Raw genomic sequence first — 21,314 nt, 5'->3', positions numbered from 1 at the left:
GCTCATTCGCCAGGGGTCTAACAACAGCTCCTAGTCCTGCATATCCTTTTCAGCAGATCAAGCAGAGTGGACCTACCCTGGCTTTGCCCTTGTGCAAAGGAGTGCAAGTCCCTTCAGCTACCAGCCTGACACTGAGCTGGAGGGTTCAGTCTCAGGCTGGTGCTGGCAGCACTGGAAAGGCATTAAGGTGAATGTACTTTATCCCCTTGATGATGATTTGGGTTGCCACAACAGTCCAATAGAAAAAGGAGAATGAGAGATGGGAAGGGGGATTCATAGATGATAGGGTCGGAAGGGACCTCAATAGATCATCAAGTCCGACCCCCTGCATAGGCAAGAAAGAGTGCTGGGTCTAGATGACCCCAGCTAGATGCCTATCTAACCTCCTCTTGAAGACCCCCAGGGTAGGGGAGAGCACCACCTCCCTTGGGAGCCCATTCCAGACCTTGGCCACTCGAACTGTGAAGAAGTTCTTCCTAATGTCCAATCTAAATCTGCTCTCTACTAGCTTGTGGCCATTATTTCTTGTAACCCCTGGGGGCACCTTGGTGAATAAATCCTCACCAATTCCCTTCTGTGCCCCCGTGCTGAACTTATAGGCAGCCACAAGGTCGCCTCTCAACCTTCTCTTGCAGAGGCTGAAAAGGTCCAGGTTCTCTAGTCTCTTGTCGTAGGGCTTGTTCTGCAAGCCCTTAACCATACGAGTGGCCCTTCTCTGGACCCTCTCCAGGTTATCCGCATCCCTCTTGAAGTGCGGCGCCCAGAATTGCACGCAGTACTCCAACTGTGGTCTGACCAGCGCTTGATAGAGGGGAAGTATCACCTCCTTGGATCTATTCATCATGCATCTGCTGATGCACGATAAAGTGCCATTGGCTTTTCTGATGGCCTCGTCACACTGCCGGCTCATGTTCATCTTGGAGTCCACTAGGACTCCAAGGTCCCTTTCCACTTCCATGCCACCCAGCAGGTCATTCCCTAGGCTGTAGGTGTGCTGGACATTTTTCCTCCCTAGGTGCAGCACTTTGCATTTCTCCTTGTTGAACTGCATCCTGTTGTTTTCTGCCCACTTGTCCAACCTGTCCAGGTCTGCTTGCAGCTGTTCCCTGCCCTCCGGCATGTCTACATCTCCCCATAGCTTTGTGTCATCTGCAAACTTGGACAGAGTACACTTCACTCCCTCATCCAAGTCACTGATGAAGACACTAAAGAGTATCTGTCCCAGGACCGAGCCCTGCGGGACCCCACTGCCCACACCCTTCCAGGTCGAAACCGACCCATCCACCACGACTCTCTGGGTGCGACCCTTCAGCCAATTCGCCACCCACCGGACTGTGTAGTCATCCAAGTCACAGCCTCTCAACTTGTTCACCAGTATGGGGTGGGATACCGTATCGAAGGCCTTTCTGAAGTCTAAGTACACGGCATTCACCCCTCCTCCTGTGTCCAGGTGTTTCGTAACCTGGTCATAAAAAGAGACCAGATTAGTCAGGCACGATCTGCCTGCTACGAACCCGTGCTGGTTTCCCCTCAGCATAATTTGTCCTGCCGGGCTCTTGCAAATGTGAGCCTTGATAATTTTTTCAAAGATTTTGCCGAGGATGGAGGTGAGACTGACTGGCCTATAGTTGCCCGGGTCCTCCTTCCTCCCCTTCTTGAAAATGGGGACCACATTGGCCCTTTTCCAGTCCTCCAGGATTTGGCCCGCGCACCACAAGCGTTCAAATATTCCCGCCAGTGGCTGTGCAATGACATCAGCCAGTGCCTTCAGCACCCTTGGATGGAGCTCATCCAGGCCTGCCGACTTAAACGCATCCAGTTCTTCCAAGTGACTCTGCACCATCTCAGGGTCTACGCATGGCAGTCTGGTGCCTTGCTGCTGCCTCTCTACAACAGCAGTGTGAGATTTGTCGTGCCCCTCACTTAGGAACACTGAGGCAAAGAACTCGTTGAGGAGTTCAGCCTTGTCCCCCCTGTCCGTCACCAATTGTTTCTGCCCATTTAGCAGGGGTCCTATTCTTCCCTGGGCCTTCCTTTTACTCCCTATATATCTAAAAAACAATTTCTTGTTGTCCTTTACTTGGGATGCCATCCTCAGCTCCATGGTAGCTTTGGCCCATCTAACTGCCTCCCTACAAGCACGAGCAGAGGAGGTATATTCGTCTTTGGTGATTTCTCCCTGTTTCCACTTTTTATGTGCTCCCCTTTTGGCCCTTGGGCTGCCCTGGATTTCTCTGGTCAGCATTCCTGCTGGGGATGCTGTATCCCCAGCAGGAATAGCCACATGTTTGCTGTAGGTGGCATTTATTTTTAACCAGTGCTGCTGGATTTCAGCTAGAACCTTTTAAAATTGCTCCTGCATGGCCCCCGACTTCTCCCCTGCCTTTGGGGATGGTGCCGAACTGCAGAGCCTCAGAGCAGCTCTGGCTGAGATTTCTATTTTTAGTACATATTTATGTATTTGGATTTCCCGAGGCACCCATCACACACTCTACACATTACTGCCATTTAAACTAGGAGCTTTGTATGAGATATAGATGCTCTGTGAGATGGTCACCTCCCAGCTGAAGCCCCTTCCAAGTCCTAACCCATCCTGCCCCACGGGGGGAGCCCAGAAATTCTGATGAGTATCACCCCAAAGGCAAGTGGCAAACCAGAGATGGGGACAAGCTCCAGAATCAGAGCTACTGCCCATTTCATCCAGGGGATGGAGCTCAGTTGTACTGAGTATACACTGGGGCAGGTGCAGCAGCGTTGGCCTGAGTCTGTGGACAGCTTACAGCAGTTGGAAAGAAGCAGGCTGCACTATGCCACATCTCCACATGGGGCTGTCAAATCCAACTCCCTCCTCACCCCCCACACCTCCCATTCTGCTGTCCTGCCAGGGTGAGCAGGTAGAGGTGAGGGCAAAGATGATGATGCAGCCTATAAAACAGGTGCCCTGGGCCTGTCAATCCCTTTTCTATGTTCTCCCACTTCCTTGTTAGGCTGGGACCCCCTGCTTGTACCGGCCCCTTGTTTTCACTGTCTCTCTCGTGTTCTCTGCCTCTCAGCATCAGGCTTCTCTTGCTCTATCCTCTCCCTTGGTAAATGGTGGAAGAGTACCAAAATGGGCAGGTCCCGACCCCCAACAGTTGCTGCAACAAGCCTCTGGGACTGCACAGCTTCATCAGCTTAGAGGTCTGGGGGCTGCCCCATGCAGGGGAGATAGCTGGCTGAACATCTTTTTTGCAGACTCTTCAGTCTCCTCCTAGCAAAGCAGGTCTTGGCCATATGGCTTGGGGGAAAGTCCTCCCCAGCTGTTCCTTGGTTGGCCATGTGCTCCACATGCAGCATGGTGGGGAGTGCTGGGCTTCTGTAGCATCTGAGGAGTGTCTGGCAGAACTAGAGCTCCTTGGGGAGATGCTAGGCTTCTGGAGTGCAACCTGACTATGGGCAGGATCTGGGGATGGTCTCTTCCAGTTGCTCATGGGTCCTGGGAGTGCTGGTGCTGGCTTTCATCTGAGCAAGGAGGGAGCAGTGCGTGGCTCTCAGGATCCAGCGTCTTAGAGGTGCTTAGGGTTTAATGAAAAATGCATTTGCTCTTTTCAAGCTCCTGTAACTGCAGCAAAAACCTCTTTTAGATTAAATAGTAAATCATGGTTTGACAGATAATGTCACATCCTGAAGGTCGAGTAAGGTTTGCATGGCAGCCTGGCAGGGGGATGAAGGGGATGCTAGGCAAGCTGCCTCTGAGGCTACGGCAAAGGACTTGGGGGCTGTTTTTTTTTATTTTAATTAATCAAATGCCAAGCAGCTCAGCTCAGAAACACACTGCAGATGCTAAGTACTGTCCCCATTCCTGCTGGGCTGTGACTGTGGCTGCTTGCTTTGGAAAAGAGATGTTTAAGATAGAGAAGCTTCCTGGGATGACGGATTCATAATGATTTCCTGCTGCTGCTGGCTGTACTCCAGCTACACAGCCCAATGGGATGGAGTTTGAATGCTCATTCTCCCCACCCATGTGCAGAGCCAGACCCACACGCCAGCACTAGCTTCTCATACAGATCCTCCCAACTCCCCTTGCTGCTCTGGCATTTTCTCCTTCACCTGCTGTCACAGCACTCATCCTTGCCCACCTGCCAGTTTCTACCTTAACAGAGACTGTCCCAGTGCTGCCCTCCAGTATGCCTCTGCTCTGCCCAGGATGGCTCCTCTGTAGGATCAGACCAGTATTCACACACTCATGCACACACACATACACATACATACACACTTACACACACAGGTCTAGAAACAAAGGGGGGAAACCTCAGCCAGGCCCTGAACCTGCCAAATTTTCCATTTATTTCCTTGCAGGTCTTGGCGTTGCATGGAGCTCTGGGCAGCCTAGCAGCGCTGAGCAGTGAGAGGAAGTGGCTCCTTGCCCGAACTCCCCTGTATGGTTCATGCTGTTCTGTAGGATGTATTTGCTTTCCTCCTCCATCCTTACATGCCACCCACAACTCATCTCATCTGATGGTGCCTTCATCCTCCACCATGAATGATGAGCAGAGACTGCACAACAATGCAGTAGCCTGGCTGGTCTGCTCAGGGGTCTCAATTCTCACCAACACCTGGGGGATCCTGAGCGTGAGCGCCAAGCAGAAGAAATGGAAGCCACTGGAGTTTTTGATCTGCACCCTGGCCGGGACGCACATCCTTAATATTGCCATCCCTGTCACCATGTATTCTGTGATCCAGCTCCGGAAGCATCACTCAGACTACGAGTGGAACGAGGGCCTCTGCAAGGTCTTTGTCTCCACCTTCTACACCTTGACCCTGGTCACCTGCTTCTCAGTTACCTCACTGTCCTACCACCGCATGTGGATGGTCCGCTGGCCAGTCAACTACAGGTAACCCCCCCTCTCTTTCACCCAAGAATGTGTTTGGTTTCTTTTTCTGTCACATTTTTAAGTGCAATTCCTGGTATTCCAATATTGGCCTGAGGCATGTCTGGAGACTTGGGAGCAACTCCTGTGTGAAACTCTGACAGAACCTCGCTCTAGCATGGAGCAGTGCACGCAGCACTAATGTAGTTATGATTCTGACTTAAACTGGGAAATCCCAGTGTTACTTCCCAGGAAGGAGACATATTTGACACGTAGATGCCATGATGTCCAGAGTTCTGTAGCTCCATATCCCTGATTTTGGGGGTCTTGGAAGATGAACAAGAACAGAAAAATCTTTACAGCTCCCCCTTAAATTGACAAACATCCCATCATAATGCCACATACAGCACACTTTCAGACCTGGTATTTGATGGAAGACTATTAAATCCATTTGATCAATGAATTATCCTTACAACTTTATTCTTTGAGCATCTGAAATACTGCAGAAACACAAACACTCAATACAAGCTCCTGCCTTCTCTGATGTTTGTGGATCTAATTCCCTTTTATCACGTTATCTATCATTTAAACATATTCCCTTTCAAAGTGATCTGTATTGCAGATTTTTTTTCCTGCGAGTGTGGTTGCCAGCCAGTCCATCAGGAAGCATCTGCCATGCTTGCTTTACAGGGGTGAGAAGAAAACTCCGTCTCCAAAAAGAGTGTGGTGCAGGTCACAAAACATACAAACTGTTGCAGCAGTCTTTGGCAAGTTTACCTTCCAAAAACATCTTCTAAATGGGGAGGGGTTTACATAAAAAGGACGTACGCTTCCTGCCTTGTGCTCTCTGCCTGCACACACACACCTGGAGCTGTTTTTGGAATTCATTTTTTTTATCTCCTTTTAACCAAATGCCTTTCATTAGCTTTTCTCTCCTTAACCTTTTATTTGGATTCAGATGCTGCAGGATCAGTTATTTATAAATAGACTGAGAAATAGCTGACAGGCAAACAGAAAAAAAGAGATACTTTTGCCTGGGTTTGTGTGCAGAGCTTCAGTCTTGGAAAAACTCCTTAGAAAGCTCCCAAATTTGGAAACCCATCAATCACACCAGCCCAAGCCTTGGCCTGCCTGAAACTCCTTACCATACTCAGCTTTGTAAGATGCTGGCTGTGTCTCCCTCCAGTTCATTGCTCTGAATAGGCCAGTCAGCACTATCCTTTGCCTTTCAGGTGACCTGCATGACATTGGGTTGGTGGTTCTGTGCTGAGACGGATGTTGTTTGTACACTCACGTGAAGCTTCCTGTAATGGGCAGATGGCTGATATGCTGCTCCTACTGATATTTGTAAAATAGGAAACAAAGTGTTATGTTTTACGATACGACAGAATTTCCAAATCTACAAGGACCTAACAATGCCTTCCTAGCTTAACGCTAGGCTTTGCCGATTGCTCCAACCACCCGGATGGCAAGGTTCAGCCTTCTTTCAAACCACCAGGCCCTGGAAGCCAGCAGGAAGGGTACAGGCCCTTTGTGTGGTGTCAAGTACTTTATTAGCTGCAGGCGGAAGTGTTGTTTTACTGGTATCCGAACAAGTGGGAGTCACACAGACAAGTTGGGAGTTGCCAAGGACCTGGTTGTCAATGCTGAGATCCTAGCCCAGGAAGTGGGGGTGGGTGGCATGCAGGCTTTTACCAGTTAGGAACTGGAGGGTAGCACAGCTTGACTGTGTGAGGAATGTACTTGGAGAGGGGTGGGGAAGGCAGACAGCCCACGTGTCCCCACAATGTACATCTCGCTCCCCATCTCCCCGCCCTTTTTGCAGGTCTCCAGGAGCCAGTCTTTGTCTGGCCACTTCTCTGCCCCCTGAATGCTGCTCTTGGTGGAGTAGCTGCATGCTGTCTTCAAGCCATATCTGCAAATGCTTTGGTCTGGCGGGGCATGGCTCTGCGACATGGCTGACAGTGCCTGTGACACCATGCCCTTGGGCTATGCCTTGCAGCTTGCATGTGTCAAGGGGAGTCTGTCCTCCTTTTCCCCCTCCCTTGCAGGTTAAGCAATACCAAGAAACAAGCTGTTCACACTGTGATGGGGATCTGGATGGTATCCTTCATCCTCTCCACGCTGCCGGCTGTGGGATGGCATGACACCACCGAGCGCTTCTACGCCAGGGACTGCCGGTTCATCGTCACAGAGATTGGTCTAGGCTTTGGTGTGTGCTTCCTCCTCCTCATCAGTGGCAGTGTGGTGATGGGTATTGTCTGCATGGGCATCACCCTCTTCCAGACCTTTTCCATCCAGATGGGTCACAATGTGGACAAGAACAAGTTCAACGTGCCCACCATCGTGGTGGAGGATGCACAGGGCAAGCGACGCTCATCCATCGATGGCTCCGAGCCCCTCAAGACTTCTCTGCAGATCACCTACCTTATCACAGGGATTGTGTTCGTGTATGACTTCCTGATGGGCTTCCCCATCCTGGTGAGTACCTATGGAGGGGGAGGAGGAAGGGGGTAGTTCTGGGTCACCTACAGGAGCGTGGGGTGGGTGCTATGGTTTATGCAGTCCAAAAACATCATTTCTAGAGGGATTGATCCCAAGGACCAGCAGCAGCTGCCAGGTGGACTTGGTGTTTGAGCACATGGGGACAGATTGTCAAGCATATAGGTGGCTATGTCCTGCTGGTGTCACTGGGGGTTCAAAGCCTGTCTCCAAAGAGCTGGCTGTGACCATGAGAGATTTGAATGTGCTTATGAGAATCTAAGGTGAAACTTCCGGTCGGTAAATCTGCTGCTGGCAACTGATTTGTAGTTTTGGTTTAGGTCCATGATGCGATCCACGCTTTCCATCAGGGTGGCACTCTTACTCTCCCTGACAGTTTGTGCTGAGTTGTTTCTATTGCATCTGAGGACAATACACCACTCCGGCTCCTAGTGGTCTGGGGCAGCATCGTTAAGGTTCTGAAGAGGGGTGTTTCTGGGCTGGCGATGACTTGTCTGTCTAGACCTGTCATCAGGGCTTCTCCTCCTTGCTGCGCTGGGCTGCTGCCCTGCTAGGGGAAATAGACCTTGGGTCCCAAGGGCTACAGGCATCTTGCAAGATAGAATGTAATTGAGCCAAATGGGATTTTCTTCCAGTGTCTCTAAAGAGAATCACGTAGGACAGGAGCTAAATGATGAGGAGCCCCTCCTGCCTCCTCCTAAACAGCAGAGACTGCACGAGCATCCCCTAGCTGTTCTGGGAAGGGCTAGGGCCAGGGCAAAGCATACAAGCCCAAGAAAGTGTTGTCATCCCACCTGTGTGCAAGGGGCTGTTAATGGCCTCTCTGGGATTGTGCTTCATTGTGCTACATTGGTGCTTGCTGTGAGCTCCCCCAGGCTATGGGAACCCCCAGCGCTGCGCTGGGCACTGACAGAGGCACAGAGAGGGCCTTGGTCCTGGTGTCTAGCCAATCCCATATGATCTGCAGCTTGTGAGACCTGATCCCTACCTGCTTTGCATGGTGAAGAGGGACAACTTCCTGGCCAAAACATAGGAATTTGGAGAAGGCTGTTTGAAGGGAGGGCCTCACCAAATTTCCTGGTTCCAGCTTGGGTTCTTCTTCCACATGTGGGAATTCAGGGATTGGGCTGAAAATCTTGGGCAGTGGCACAGTGCAGACAGCTGGGCTTCCTGTGCCACCCTCAGCTCTGTCCATGACCCCTAGGCTGGGGCCTGCACCTGGCTCCTGACCTTCGCTTTCATGCTTGGGTCCCATGAAGGGATGCAGGCACTGCATTGCCACCCCAGCTCTCTCCCTTCGCCTGCTTCAACCCAGCTGTGCCAAATAGGTCTCGGAAATGTGTGGGAGAGGGAAGTGAAATGAAGGGAACAGCTGAGCACAGCAGTGGAGGGGGTGGAGGAGGCTGTGAGATGGGAGCCTTGAACTCAGGCACTTTCCCTGCATTCTGTGATTCAGAATTTCCAGGGATACATTACAGGAAGGCTCAGTTGGGCTGCATAGGATAGAAGTCACCAGCAAGCATCAAGCATAGTCTGCTGTGATGAGTGGCAATCCAGAGGGGTGGGTGGGACCTTGTGCGTGGGATGGGGGTGTTGCATGACTCTTCATGCAATACCCCCGCCCCACCCTCCCAGAAAGCCCAGGTCCAAAGTATTTCTCTAATTTAAAGGCTAATACATGGTGGCAGAGATAGTTTAATGCTGATTAACTGCTAAATAATTATGCCTTTGAAGTGTCCTTATCAAATGAGCCTGCACTCTTAATGAAAGCTGAGGGATAAAGAGAAGTCTGGGCATGTTGTGAATGACTGCTGAGGAGCCTAGAAGAGAGAAAGGAGTGGTAATGGAGGGGGTGTCTGTACCTCTGATGCCTCTTCCTGCAGGGGTCTGGGCTATGGTGTGGGCAGGACCCTTGCAAAGAGCAGATGGCAGGGGTGAGGCAGGGCTCTGGCACTGCCCAGGCCAGAAGAGGAGGTGAGTCATGTAGCTAACTGCAGAGGGAACATGGCTAAGGTGCAGGATGCCTGGATAATGTTTCCTTCCCAGAATATCTGGTTCCTGTGCATGTTGCCATTAGGTAATTCCTGCTGTTGAGTGTTGCAGTTCAGTAACTAACAGCCCCTGTGGGGTAGGATGACTGCATTTCTCCTGGGGATGTGGCCCTTTATGGGCTGGGTGGGAGCAGTTTGTGCCTAGAGGCATCCTGCTAACTACACCTCCCAGCACTAGCACTGGGAAGGCTCCCAGACAACACTGTTCCCTTAGTGAGGGCAGAGCAGCGCAGCTCAGAAAGCTGGTATGCTTGTGTGCGTGTGAAATCCCCCTGTGCTCCTACAAATTCTGACTTCCTGCCTGGATGGCTGGCCTTGAGCGTTAATAAATAAATAAATTGGGGGCTAAATATAGCCGTGGAGAGGAGTGTGTGTGTGGGATGTGACATCTCTGTTTCTGTTGCAAAGCTCTCATCACACTGTAAACAACCATAGGCAGCAGGAGCAGGCAAGGCCTGGTGGAGGGCGACTGGCTTGTTCTCCATGTGGTCTCAGCCTTCCACGATGGAAATCCCTATGTTTTTGTGTCCGAGGAAGCAAGCTGAGAAGTGGCCTTCATGCCAGGGACACCTAAGTTCCATTTTCTTCCAACTGCTCCTCCTGGCTCTGCCACTGCCTGACATTGTGCTCTTAGTCACTTTACTTAACCTGTCCTTTCCCTTTCCTCCCTCCTCCCCAGCTGCTTGTGGCCTGGTGCCCCCACTTTGCACACCCAGCCCTGGGCCTGCAACTGCCTGCAAGCTTCCAAGTGTCTCAGGCAGCCTGCTCTGCACTCTGGAGTGGGTGGTGGCCCAAGAACATCCACTTCCTGCCAGAGCTGCCCACTGTCTGCCCAGCTCAGAGTTCCAGGGCTCTACGGGTCCCATTCCCATGCCCTTGCACAGTGGCACCGTCTAAATATAGTGCCAGGAACAGGAGGAGCATGAGGGTCAGCAACATCCAGGGCTCCTTGCTGGCAGGATCCTCACTCCAGAGGAGGCACCCTATTGACCAGACCCCAGGCAGAAGCTGCAGCTGGCCAGGGACAGGCCAGGAACTGGTGCTGGGAAGACTGTGGGCTCAGAGAGTCAGGGAGCAAGTGGAAGGCAAGCAGAGATGGATATTGCAGGAGTGTGCGGGGAGGCAGGAGTGCAGGGGGATAGCAAATAATGTGACCCCCACTGGAAGGGATGGGGCCTAACGCTGCCTGGAGTGGATTGGCCAGGGGCTGTCGGTACTTGGGGAGCATGGCTTACCATGCTCTGCACCAGGGTTCCTCGCCAGTAACCCATGCTCTACGCTCTTTAAAAGTGAGGATCACAGAAGTATGTGTCCAAGGCGATGTTTTGCACTGGCAGCTGCAGAGCTGACTGGAGCTGGTCTCCCTCATTTGTGGTCCCAAGCCTCAAGGAGATGCATCACACACAGGACTGCTGGGTCTAGCTTCCTGTGGCTTGGGACAGACCATGGGGAAGGGTTGCCAGAGCTCTTGCTCTGGTGTCAGAGTGCCTGGTGGTGTTGCAACTGCATTTGCCCGTGAGAACCTGAATCTCCTGGAAGTGGGGGCTGGCTCTGCACATGCATGTCCTTGGCCCAGGACCTGCTGTGCCATGGCCCTGCTGAGGCAGCGCCACATGTTCCTTCTGCCAGGTGGGAGTTGCTTCTCATGGCCTGGGATTCAGCTCCCCCCACCCCATGGCAGATTGTTTTTTCTGCAGCAAAGTGAACTGCTTAATGCTAAATGCAGTTAGCTGCTCCCAGCTGGCCCTTCTGCTGCATCATGAGACCCCCAGCTTTCCCAAAGTCTCCCCTGAGCTCAGGCAGAGTGGGCCAGCCCAGTGCCCTCTGCTGTCCCCTTACCTAGAAATGTTGCTGCCTGGAGAGGGCAGGGAGTTGGATCTGTGCCCCATAGAAGTGAGGCTGCTCTGGGTTCTGTTACCCCATCTGGGGCCTTGCCAAGCTTGGCTGTTGTGCTTGATCCCCATGGCTGGTGCTTGTGGAAGCCACCTGGGACCCCATCAGGGGAAGGGCTGAGGTCCTGCTTCTCTCCCTGCTTCTGCGCTGTCTCTGCCCCACCATAACAAGGTGATTGGGCATCCAAGATGCACAGTGCCAATGTGTCCACAGTGTTGGTTGAGAGGACAGTGAGGAGCTGCTAGCAGTGCGTGCTGGAAGTCATGGGGAATTGGGTACATTAACACTGTTTCTGGCTACAGAGAATCCCCCCAGAATCCCAGGAAATGCTGAGGTCCAGAGCCCTGATGCCTACTAAAGGCTTGCCGGCAGCTGGCCCTGCCCTCCTCAGGTTGATTTTTTGGCCTCCCTGACCCTGGCCTAGCAGCATCTTCTCTCCTAACATCCCCTTTCAGGAACTCTTACCTGCAGGCAGGTGACTGGTCCCTTCTTTCATGGGTATGTTGGACCCCTAGTGTGATAGTCTGTTTAGTGTCAATCCTGTTCTGAGCCTGGGTGTGGCCAGCCTGGGTTACTTAAGGCCAGCCTGGTTACCCGGGATGTGTCTGGCCTGTGTTACAGTGTGGGGTCCAGGACAGGGGGCTTCCCTGGCATCTGCAGGGGATCTGTTGTCTCTGTCTGTGGGTGCATTGGGCTCATTTTAGCCAGTTACCCATGCCAGCCAAAGGGAGTGATACCCAGGTGATTGGCTGCTGTAAATGTAACTCCTCATCCGTGGGCTTCTCCCTTTGGTTCAAGTTTTCCTTTCAGGAGTTAGCACTGTCAGAGGTGAGTTCATTAAGGAACTTGCACTGAATACTGGTGGCAGGTGTTTTGAAGGAAGGAGGCCTGAGTGATCAATTTAAAGCATTAAGGAACATCTTCCATAGCCAAAGTGCAACATCCATGGAGGATAAACTCATGGGATGGATCAGTGTACAGGCAGCTCTCACAACTGCTACTTGCTGTATGAGTCCTGATTCAAAGGCAAAGTATGTCTCTAGCACTGAGGGCCTTTGGCATGCTGAAAGCTGTGAGTTCAGTCAGTTTTTTGGTTGTGAGGTGCTTCTGCTCTGCAGGGACAAGGTCTGGTGAGTGTCCAAATGGGGACAGCACTGAAGTGCCACTGATGAGATTGGGTGTCCTAATCCCACACAAGGGCCTGAGTTCTCTTCCAAGACCTCAGGGCCTAGCCAGTGGGTGAGGAGGAGCTAAGCTGTCAGCAAGCAGGACAGAAGCAGCAGAATGAAGCAGGTCCACTTGAGGGGAACAAACCTTTCTCTCCAAGGCACCAGCTCAGGCTGCCTGGACTGCTTGTGGTTGCAGGTTGCTGCCCAGGTAGCAGTGGCTCTTGCCACAATATGATGTGGGGGCACTTGGTCTACAAGGCTGAGGCCCCATGGCATCAAGTGCTGTACAAATAGAGGGCTCTGCCTCACAGGCTTTTTTCCCCCAGATCCTGGCAGAGGTTTGTCAGAGACTTGTGTTAGGTTTGTGTGGCTGTTTCCTGTAACATGCCTGCCCCATGTATAAACACACCTGGTATAAGTAGATGGCAGCACCTGACACAGCTGAGTTGGTGCTTTTCACAAACAGTAAATTATTTTCTTTTATTTTAAAGAGCATGAAAATGCAAACGCTGCCCCTGGCAAGTGACCCACACCTCCTCCCCCCAGTGCAAACTGATTTCTGGCCTCTTCTTACTCAGTGTATTACTGGAAGCAGCAATCTGCAAGCAGTGGTGATGCTGATGCTCCATGCCAAGTAACATTAAGCAGTCAATTTATAAAGATCAAATTAAGTTAATTTGAATTTGACTTACACCATTATGTTAATGAAACATTGATTAAGCAGGGAAGTGCTGCATTTGGGCTTGCTTAATAGGAATCAGTTTGCATATTCCAAGTGTGTGTTTCTTTCCCAGATTCGGAAACACTAATAATGGAGTGGTTTGTGCTCCTCTTGTTTGGGACTGGCAACCTAACAGGCCAGCCCCCTGGGCAAAGCTCCCTTATGGGGACATTGTTTCTGTTTAATGAACCAGGCCCTTCCCTTTAACATGCTAGGACTGTACTACCCCAGCAGCAGACATTGCCACCCACAGCCTGGGATCAAAGGTGGAAAAAGCCCCTGGGAGTAGAGTCTGGAGGTGCTGTTTCTGCCAGGCCCTGAATCAGGGAAGCGTGTGTCTAATGTGCTTAACATGTGCTTGACCTGACCATTTACCCAAGCATCTTTGAGTAGAGATGCCCTTCCCTGAGTCAAGTACCCAATGACCTGTGGGATGAAGACCCAAGTTGTGGTGTGCCCAGACCTACAACAGAGGCATGCTAATCCAGTCTCTCCACAGCCAGTAGTCTCCAAGGATGCTGAAGGAGGTCATGTAAAGGGACAGGCAGAAGCTTCAACTCACCAGCCTGGAGGACTGATGCAGAAGTGGGATTCCTCTTCTCCTGGCCCTAGAGAGTACACCCCTCTCTGACCACAGGCCTCCAGCTTTTTTCCAGCTCAGGGGATAGTGGCACAGCTCCCCCATTCTTATACGGGGAGCCTGGGGTTGCCTGCCTTCATTCTTCCCAGTTTTCAGAGTTATCACTGTCTTAGGGAATTGTTAGTGTCTTGGGGAATATCCTTTTCTTTCCCCAGTGGAACTGCCCAGTGTTCCTTAGGGCATCTGAACAGTTCGTGGGGTTGTTCTGGGGATTCTGGGCCTGCAGAGTCTTAGATTATTAAACTGGGTCCCTGCCATGGTCCCCAGGGGGACTATGCATTTACCTGCTTTTCTGTGCGTGTGGTGGGGATAGCACTTAGGGGTGGCCGCTAGTTTAGTTCCAGAGGAAAGAGGCAGAGGTGGTAACTGGCACAAATGTCAGGTGGTTGTGCAGCCTCTCAGTTGCATGTGGAGTAGGTGGAGGGGCCCAGGGAGGAGAAGTGCTTTGAGATGTTCAGAGGAAGACATGGGAGCTGTCTAATCTTTGTTTGGGGCTTGACCTCAGGCCGGCCTTCACAACATTTGGGAGCACCTGCTGCCTGTCCCAGCAGTGACTGTCCTGGACCTAAACATGGGTGGGCAGGTAGGGATGCTTATGTCAGGGAAGGGGACAGTGCTTGATCCCAGCACTCTGGCGCTCTACATGCTTTTCAGAAGCTCTTCTGTACAAGTGCAGCAAGCAGCACAGGGTTTTGCAAACTGCAAGCCCAGCTGGGCCTTGCCTTCCCTGAGGACCTAGGGTTTGGAATTGCAGTGACGCTGCATGTCTACAGGTCTCATTGATTCCCCCTTGAGCTGTTGCGGTGAGCACTAATAAAAATGGGCTTGTAGAATCCATCCTTTGGATTCTCATTTTACACAGTGGATTCTGGGCACCTGGATGCACAGGCTTAATCCAGTCATCATTGAACCTGCTTCTTCCAGCTAGGCTAAAGGATAGAGCTGTGGCTTCTGCCAGGGGAACTGGGGAAGGTCAGGGAGCCTGAGACGGATTGGGGAGTTCTGGAGAAAGCAGGGGAAGGGACCTCTCCTAAATAATGAGGAACTGAAAACAGCTGAACTTTAAAGGCCACAGAACAAGACAGAGGAAAAAGTAGTGATTGCTTGTTTGCAAGGGTTGCAGCTGATGGAAGCAAGATTACCGTCCTCCAGCCATCTGCGGGATGCAGCCCTGTGTCACAGGAGTTATACAGCTTCAGAAAGCAAGGCCGGGGCACATGGGCCTGAGTGAGTTTTATAAGGAGGAGGTAGAGATGCTGGGGTGAGGTTTAATGATGCTCCTGCACCCTTTGCACCAGGTGGGGAAGGGACACCTGCTGTCCTGATGTACCATCACACCAGGTACTAGGCACATGTGTATACTACTAAGCCAGGTCCTGCCTGAAATTGCTCACAGTCCTGAAATCAGAAATTGTTTTCTGAAGGGATCTCACTTGTGATGCCCTGTTGGAGAAGTGGGGAAACCAGCGCAGGGAGAAGGGTCTTGCAGATCCTGCTACACAGATCTGACCCCAATGGTCCATGCCTCTGTCAACATCTAGTTCTGAGGCTGCTTCTCCTTTGGAGAGGCATCCTGGTGCCCAGCTGACACCCTTGGGACCCTTCCCGACTCACCCCACACTTCTCCTTTCTGATAAACTGTGCCATCATTAATTTATCTCCTCCTCCAAGGCTGAATCCTCTCCAGTCCAGCAGTTGGATGCTCTAAATACACCTCTTGCTCCCTCTTACTTGCTCTCTCCCCCCACAAGCCCACATCAGTGCAGCAGTGCCGTCAGAGCAGCTTACATGCATCTGGAACCTGAGTGTTCCCAGCCCATCCCTGCTCACCGAAGGTGAGGATATAGGGCAAGGGCTGGCCAGCTATAGTGCTGGGGGTCCATACCCCCAAGTGCACGCTGTTTGGGTCATGTTCAGAGCCCTGCAAGCCCAGGAGCAGGTGACCTAGTCTCTTGCCTGGCAGTGGGGATCCCTAAACTTGGGGCTCCTGTCCCAGCCTCTCCAGTGCACTGCCAGCTTGGGGGACCTGCAGCCACGCAGGATCTCCCTTTGAACAGAGCTGAGCCAAACACACCACTGGGCCCCTGACCATGGGCTCGGTGTGCTGCAGAGCCCCCGAGGCAAGCAGCGGGCCTGCTGGGTGGGGCTGCTCCTGGCTCCAAGGCCCTGACTCACTGGGATTTGGTGCCCAGGTGGTGAGCTTCGCCAGCCTCAAGTCCGACGTGGCGTATGCCTGGATGGTGCTGTGTGTCATCTGGTGCTCCATCGTCCAGGCCATTCTCCTCCCCCTCTTCCTCTGGGCCTGTGACCGCTACCGAGCAGATGTCAAGTCCGTTTGGGAGAAGTGCATAGCCATCATGTCCAATGACGACGTTGATGAAGGTAAGGCCGAGCCGCTCTCCAGTGCTGTCATATGGCAGCAAGCTACAGGTGCCCCTCGGGCAGTGTGCTGCACCTGCCACCAGTGAGATCTTGCTAGGGTTGCTGGGTGCCCTGGAACCAAGCACTGAGGACTCACTGTGTAATATTTCACAAACCTTTTTGGAAATGCAGTTGTGGGGGGCGGGGGGGTGGAGGGGAAGAGCTCCATAGTCTGTTGTGCGTAACAGGAGCCACAGGGAAACCTGGTCAGGTGGGTTGCATGCCAGCAGTTTCCCCCCAAATAGCCTTTCCAGGCATTGTCCTGCTGTGGATTGTCGCTACATTGCATTGTCCCACCTTCGTCTGCAACTGGCTGGAGTGCGGTGAAGGCAGACCCTTGGGAGTGGGGCAGGGTGCTGGGGGTGCCTCTAACTGAACTTCTGGGCCTACTCCTTGGGGAGGCATGTTCTGAAATGCCCTTTCCTTCATGGCTGCTGTGAAGTGTGAGCATGTCCCTGAAGTCCTGGGGCTCATTCCCTGGAACCTGTACCCCAGGCTGCTCCCAGGGAATGGGGAAGAACTGGGATGTTGACTGCCTGGCATGTAGAGCAGGGATGGAGATTGTTCCTGATTTTACCCTGAGTGTATTTTTACCCTGTTGCTTGATTATAGCAGCAGCACTGTATCCTCAGGGAAAAAGCCTATGTGGAGCAGCACCCTTAGTACCCTTGTGGGCAGGCCTCTGCCCACCTTGGCATCACATTGCCCTCCTCTTCCACAAACTAACTGGGACTTTGATGCCCTCCAGACAACAGCCTGGATGGTGCCATTCACACAGACCTGATGTACGAGAGGCCCTACGACTACAGCTACGGGGGGGATGTCATGACTTTGGACCACATTGTGAAGTATGACTTTTCGGCCCTGGAGCGAGGGATCCCCCAGGTCTATCCTCCCCGGTCAGTGCAAGAAGACAAAATGCAGTATCTCCAGGTATGGCACACAGGGCTGGGCAGGGGCCAGCAAGCAGCATGCATCAGAGCTGTCTTAAAGTCAGAACACCAGGGGAGTTCATTTATTAGCTTTCTATCTCACCTAGCGAGAAGGCTCTTCTACAGGCAGGACCACAGCTCAGCAGTTCTGGTGCAGTGAGACTGCTGGCCCAGCAGGTACAGGCAGGGAGTAGACACTTGCAGCATAGGCAGGTGCCAACTTTGGTTTTTGCTGATGGGTGCTATTTTTGGGGGGGGGGGGTAGGAGCCCTGCATGTGCCCAGTAGAGGCAGCATGTTACTTTAACCTGGCTTGCCTGATGTTTGTAAAGATTGGGTGTTTTAGTGGGATTTCCGTGGTGCTTTTATCTAATAGCTGATTGAATCAGCTTTAGCTAAAAGAGCCAAAAAGCCCCACGGAAGCGCCTGATCTTTACAGACCCTGGGGGGCCAGGTTGAAGTAACACATTGCTTCTTCTGGTAAAGCACATTTTGTTTTTTAACTTCTGCAAGCAGCCACAGAGATTTGACGTGTAAAACCAAAACGGCCATGGCTCATGAGTCCTGAGCACCCGCTAATTTTTTTTGGTGGGTGCTTGAGCCCCAGAGTACCCATGGAGTCGTGCTGCAAAACGCACTAGCACCTGTCATACTGCAAAACATGCTAGCAGCTCCCTTCTGCTGCACAGCAGGGCAATCCAGGTCCAGACAGACAAGGATCAGAGTGAGAACCTGCTGGCTTCAATGCCCAGGGTCCTAGGACAGCTGGGAATAATCTAGTCTTTGCACATCCTGCTGTTCCCAAGATAGTGGGGGAAAGATGGCAGCAGACTGGGTTGCTGGGAGATTGTGCAAAGAAAGGAGGGGGATGGGAACAAAATTGCTCTGTAAAAGATGAATTCCTATCTGGGTCTATTTAAAGCCCTGGGTAGAGCAGCTGCATCACTCAGCACCTGAGCAAAGCTTACTGTAACCTTCGCTGCTGTTGACTTATTGTGCTGTGCTCTTTGCCTGGCCAGTGCTATTGTAAGATGCAAAGCTCCCCTCCCCCGCTTCTGTCTGCATTTCTTTAGTATACTTGTTTATAGCACCAAGCATGCTGAGGATGGCAACCCTGAGGAACTGAAGTGCAACACACAGTAATTCATTTCCTGGGAGTCCTCCATGTGAATTAACAGCCTGCCAGGATGGCTCTGGCATTCTAATGGGCAGAAAAATCGGTCATAATTTACAGGGACAGCTGATTTTCACAGCTGCCCCACTGCACTCTGGTTCCTTTACGCAAGTGCTCATTCAGGGTGCTATGCCAGGCCCACCCTACACTGTTACCTTGTAAATACCAAATGAACTTCTTGCAGTTGCTTTCATCTGTACACAAGAGGATGCCTTGACAGGAGGATGGTGCACTGGACACCTCCATGTTGTCCTACCACCTGCATCCATCACTCTTGTGGGCATCTATTAAATTTGCATTTTCCCTGTCTCCCATGGTCCCTCTGTGGGAATCCTAAGTCTGTCTCTCTCTGATGATGGCAGTCCCTAAGCTTCTGCTCCTGTAACATCAGGATCCTGCCAGGGACAAGCCCCGCTCCCCTGAGGACAGACAGTACTCTCAGCCTCCTTCCAGTCCCCTTGCTGTTCAAATCTGCATGTTCCCATGGGTGGTTGCTGGTGGTGTTGCAGAGAGCTCCGTGTGAGTCCTGAGTCTCAAACCAAACAGGCTGAGGAAGGAAAACTGCCGTGGCTGATGTTGCAAAACTCCATTCTGAGGATTTCTGCTGAAACATAAGGAGACAAAGTTCTTTGGGTAAATCCAATATCTTTTATTAGATCAGCTAAAATAGTTGGGAAAATTCTTCTTTGCTGAAACATAACACATTTTCCAAGCTAGCTTTACCGTATGATCCCCACCCTCCCTCTACCCGTGCTTTAACTCTGCAGGCAGGTAAATAAAATAATATGCCTCTGTTATGCTTTCGCATGGTGGTTGGGCAAAACATCCAAGCATCTGGCAGAACACAGCCTGAAGCCCATGGACGTGATCAGTAATTCGTCCTGATTACTATATTGACCCATTGGGTGATGCCTGGGGGTGATCACTCGAGGGTGGACAGAACCCACTGATAAGCCTTCAGCCGTTAGCTGTTGTGTCTTGCTTCGCATTGCCATCACATGCTGAGCGGTGAGACCAAGGTGGACACTCTCCAGACAGCTTCTGCCCCAGGAGCATGTAGCCTAACCAACAGAGGGCAAAGGGGATAGGGAGAGGTGCAGAGAGAGGGGATGTTTTCCTACGGTTCAGCAGCATATCAGTGGTGCAGTGGGCAAGGTTCCAAGTGTCTGGCATCCTGGGCCCAGGCCTTGCCAGCTACACCCCACATGGCAGGGAAAGAATTCCAGGAGCTCTTGAACATGATGTGGTGACTTGGCAGTGGTCAGTTCCAAATCCTCACTGAACAGAGAGCTGGAGGAAGGGGAGGATCTTAATAACCTCAGCAACAGCATTGCTGCTGCTGGCGCAACAATGGCAGCAGGCATCATACTCCAATGGCACCTTGATGCTGGTACCACTGCCATAGGGGATTCTTCTGGGAGCCCCAAGAATGCCTTGTGCATCTGGGAGGAAGGTGGTGGGCACTGGGCCATGCTGCAGCTGGCTCTGGGGGGTGGCAGGGGCACCCTGTCATATGGGTGTGCACAGTGCTGTGCCACTAGGTACCCATCCCTTGTCATCCTGGCGTGAATCCATCACCCTGGGCAGGGCAGGGAAGGCCGCCTTCTGCAGATGTTTTCTCCCCTCTCCTCCAGGTGCCCCCCATGCGACGTTACTCTCATGATGAGACAGACATCTGGACAACAAGCCAAATCTCAGCCTACCTGCAGCGCTGGGGGGCAGGAGATGATGTGGCAGGTCTGGCCCATTTCCTTACGCCCCGACAAGACCGGCGACGTGGCAGCCTCATCTCCTGCCCTGAGGAGCGGCTGCCTCACTGCAAGCGCAGGAGGTCAGCTGAAAGCCTCCTCTCCCTCAAGCAGCTGTCTCGCGAGGACCTCTACAAGGGGGACTACAAGTGCTTCAGCCGGGAGGAGGTGGTGAACTTCATTGACGAGACCCCGCTACCCAGCCCCAGGAAGAGCCCCGGGCGTTCGTCCTCCGTGTCCTTGTTCCCTGACACCTTCCTGCACCCACCCAGCAGGCTGGCCGGCTTCCCCCTCACCCACTTTGAGCGGGAGCCCCAGGGGCTGCGCAGGTTCTCAGCACAAAGCCAGGGATGCAGCCTGGTTGTGCCTGGGGCCCTGCACGCCCAGGAGGACCCTGTGTGCCTCTTTCCTGAGGGGAACCGAGGCCCTTGCATAGGGCAAATCCAAATTGAACTCTGCGAGGCCCAGGCCCTGGACAACTGCCCGGCCATCAGCAGCTGCTCTGAATCAGGGGGGTTTCGGACGGCTCTAAGCACCTCCTGGGGTGACCAGGAAAACCTGGGGAGAGGTGGGAACAAAGGGAGCACCACAAGCTTTCTGAGCTCCCCTTCTGCTTCCTCTGGGTACATCACATTTCATTCAGACTCCATTGGCTCAGCTTCATAGGTCCAGCAGCGCAGGGCCTGTGATGTGCATATCCCTGCCGTCTCCTTGGCACGCCAATTTTCTATGGCTTTTCTTTTGTCTTTACAAAATGTAGTCTTGGTTTGGAACCTGGAGGTGGGCAAAGCACCAAAGAAATCCTATATAGTTCTCACACACAAAAATAAAGGGATGGGGAGGGGTGGGAGTGGGCAGGGGTGAGACTCGTCAAATATGGATCTGCTCGGAGCATGCTGTCAGGATGCCGAGACCTGCATGCAACAGGCAGAGAATGGCCCACTCCTCCAGGAAGCTTTCAGTGTGTGGATAGGCAACCTCAGGGGGGAGCGGGAGGATGAGGGGGAGCATGGGGCTGCTCTCCATACCTGCCTGGTGGGAGCTCAATCTAATACCATGTTCTCACCCCCTACTTACCAGTAGTAATGGTTGTGCGTGTGTATTTCTAGCTGTCAGTATTACACAGTTTTCTCCTTATAAAGCTGTTGTAGAAAGCCACACTCCGTTTGCTTCAAAAATAAATAAGGGTATTGTTCAATGCCCCCTGAGCAAGT

At 52.3% G+C, this 21,314-nt stretch overlaps 1 protein-coding gene across 2 annotated transcripts in view; it reads left to right on the top strand.

Moving 5' to 3' along the window:
* The window catches only part of GPR153 (G protein-coupled receptor 153), a 36,603-nt gene extending 15,289 nt beyond the window's left edge, over nucleotides 1-21,314 (top strand). For both annotated transcript variants that reach the window (XM_006262069.4, XM_059716836.1), the window contains exons 2-6: nucleotides 4,339-4,874; nucleotides 6,902-7,331; nucleotides 16,019-16,208; nucleotides 16,996-17,180; nucleotides 19,987-21,314. In XM_006262069.4, the coding sequence (XP_006262131.1) occupies nucleotides 4,498-4,874; nucleotides 6,902-7,331; nucleotides 16,019-16,208; nucleotides 16,996-17,180; nucleotides 19,987-20,766 (1,962 nt within the window). In that variant the 5' untranslated portion in view covers nucleotides 4,339-4,497 and the 3' untranslated portion in view covers nucleotides 20,767-21,314. The remainder of the gene's footprint in view (nucleotides 1-4,338; nucleotides 4,875-6,901; nucleotides 7,332-16,018; nucleotides 16,209-16,995; nucleotides 17,181-19,986) is intronic.

Source organism: Alligator mississippiensis, chromosome 13 (assembly GCF_030867095.1).
Source record: "Alligator mississippiensis isolate rAllMis1 chromosome 13, rAllMis1, whole genome shotgun sequence".
Classification (NCBI taxonomy): Eukaryota; Metazoa; Chordata; order Crocodylia; family Alligatoridae; genus Alligator; species Alligator mississippiensis.
The sequence above is the reverse complement of the archived record's forward strand: the minus strand, read 5'-3'. Positions and strand labels throughout refer to the sequence as shown.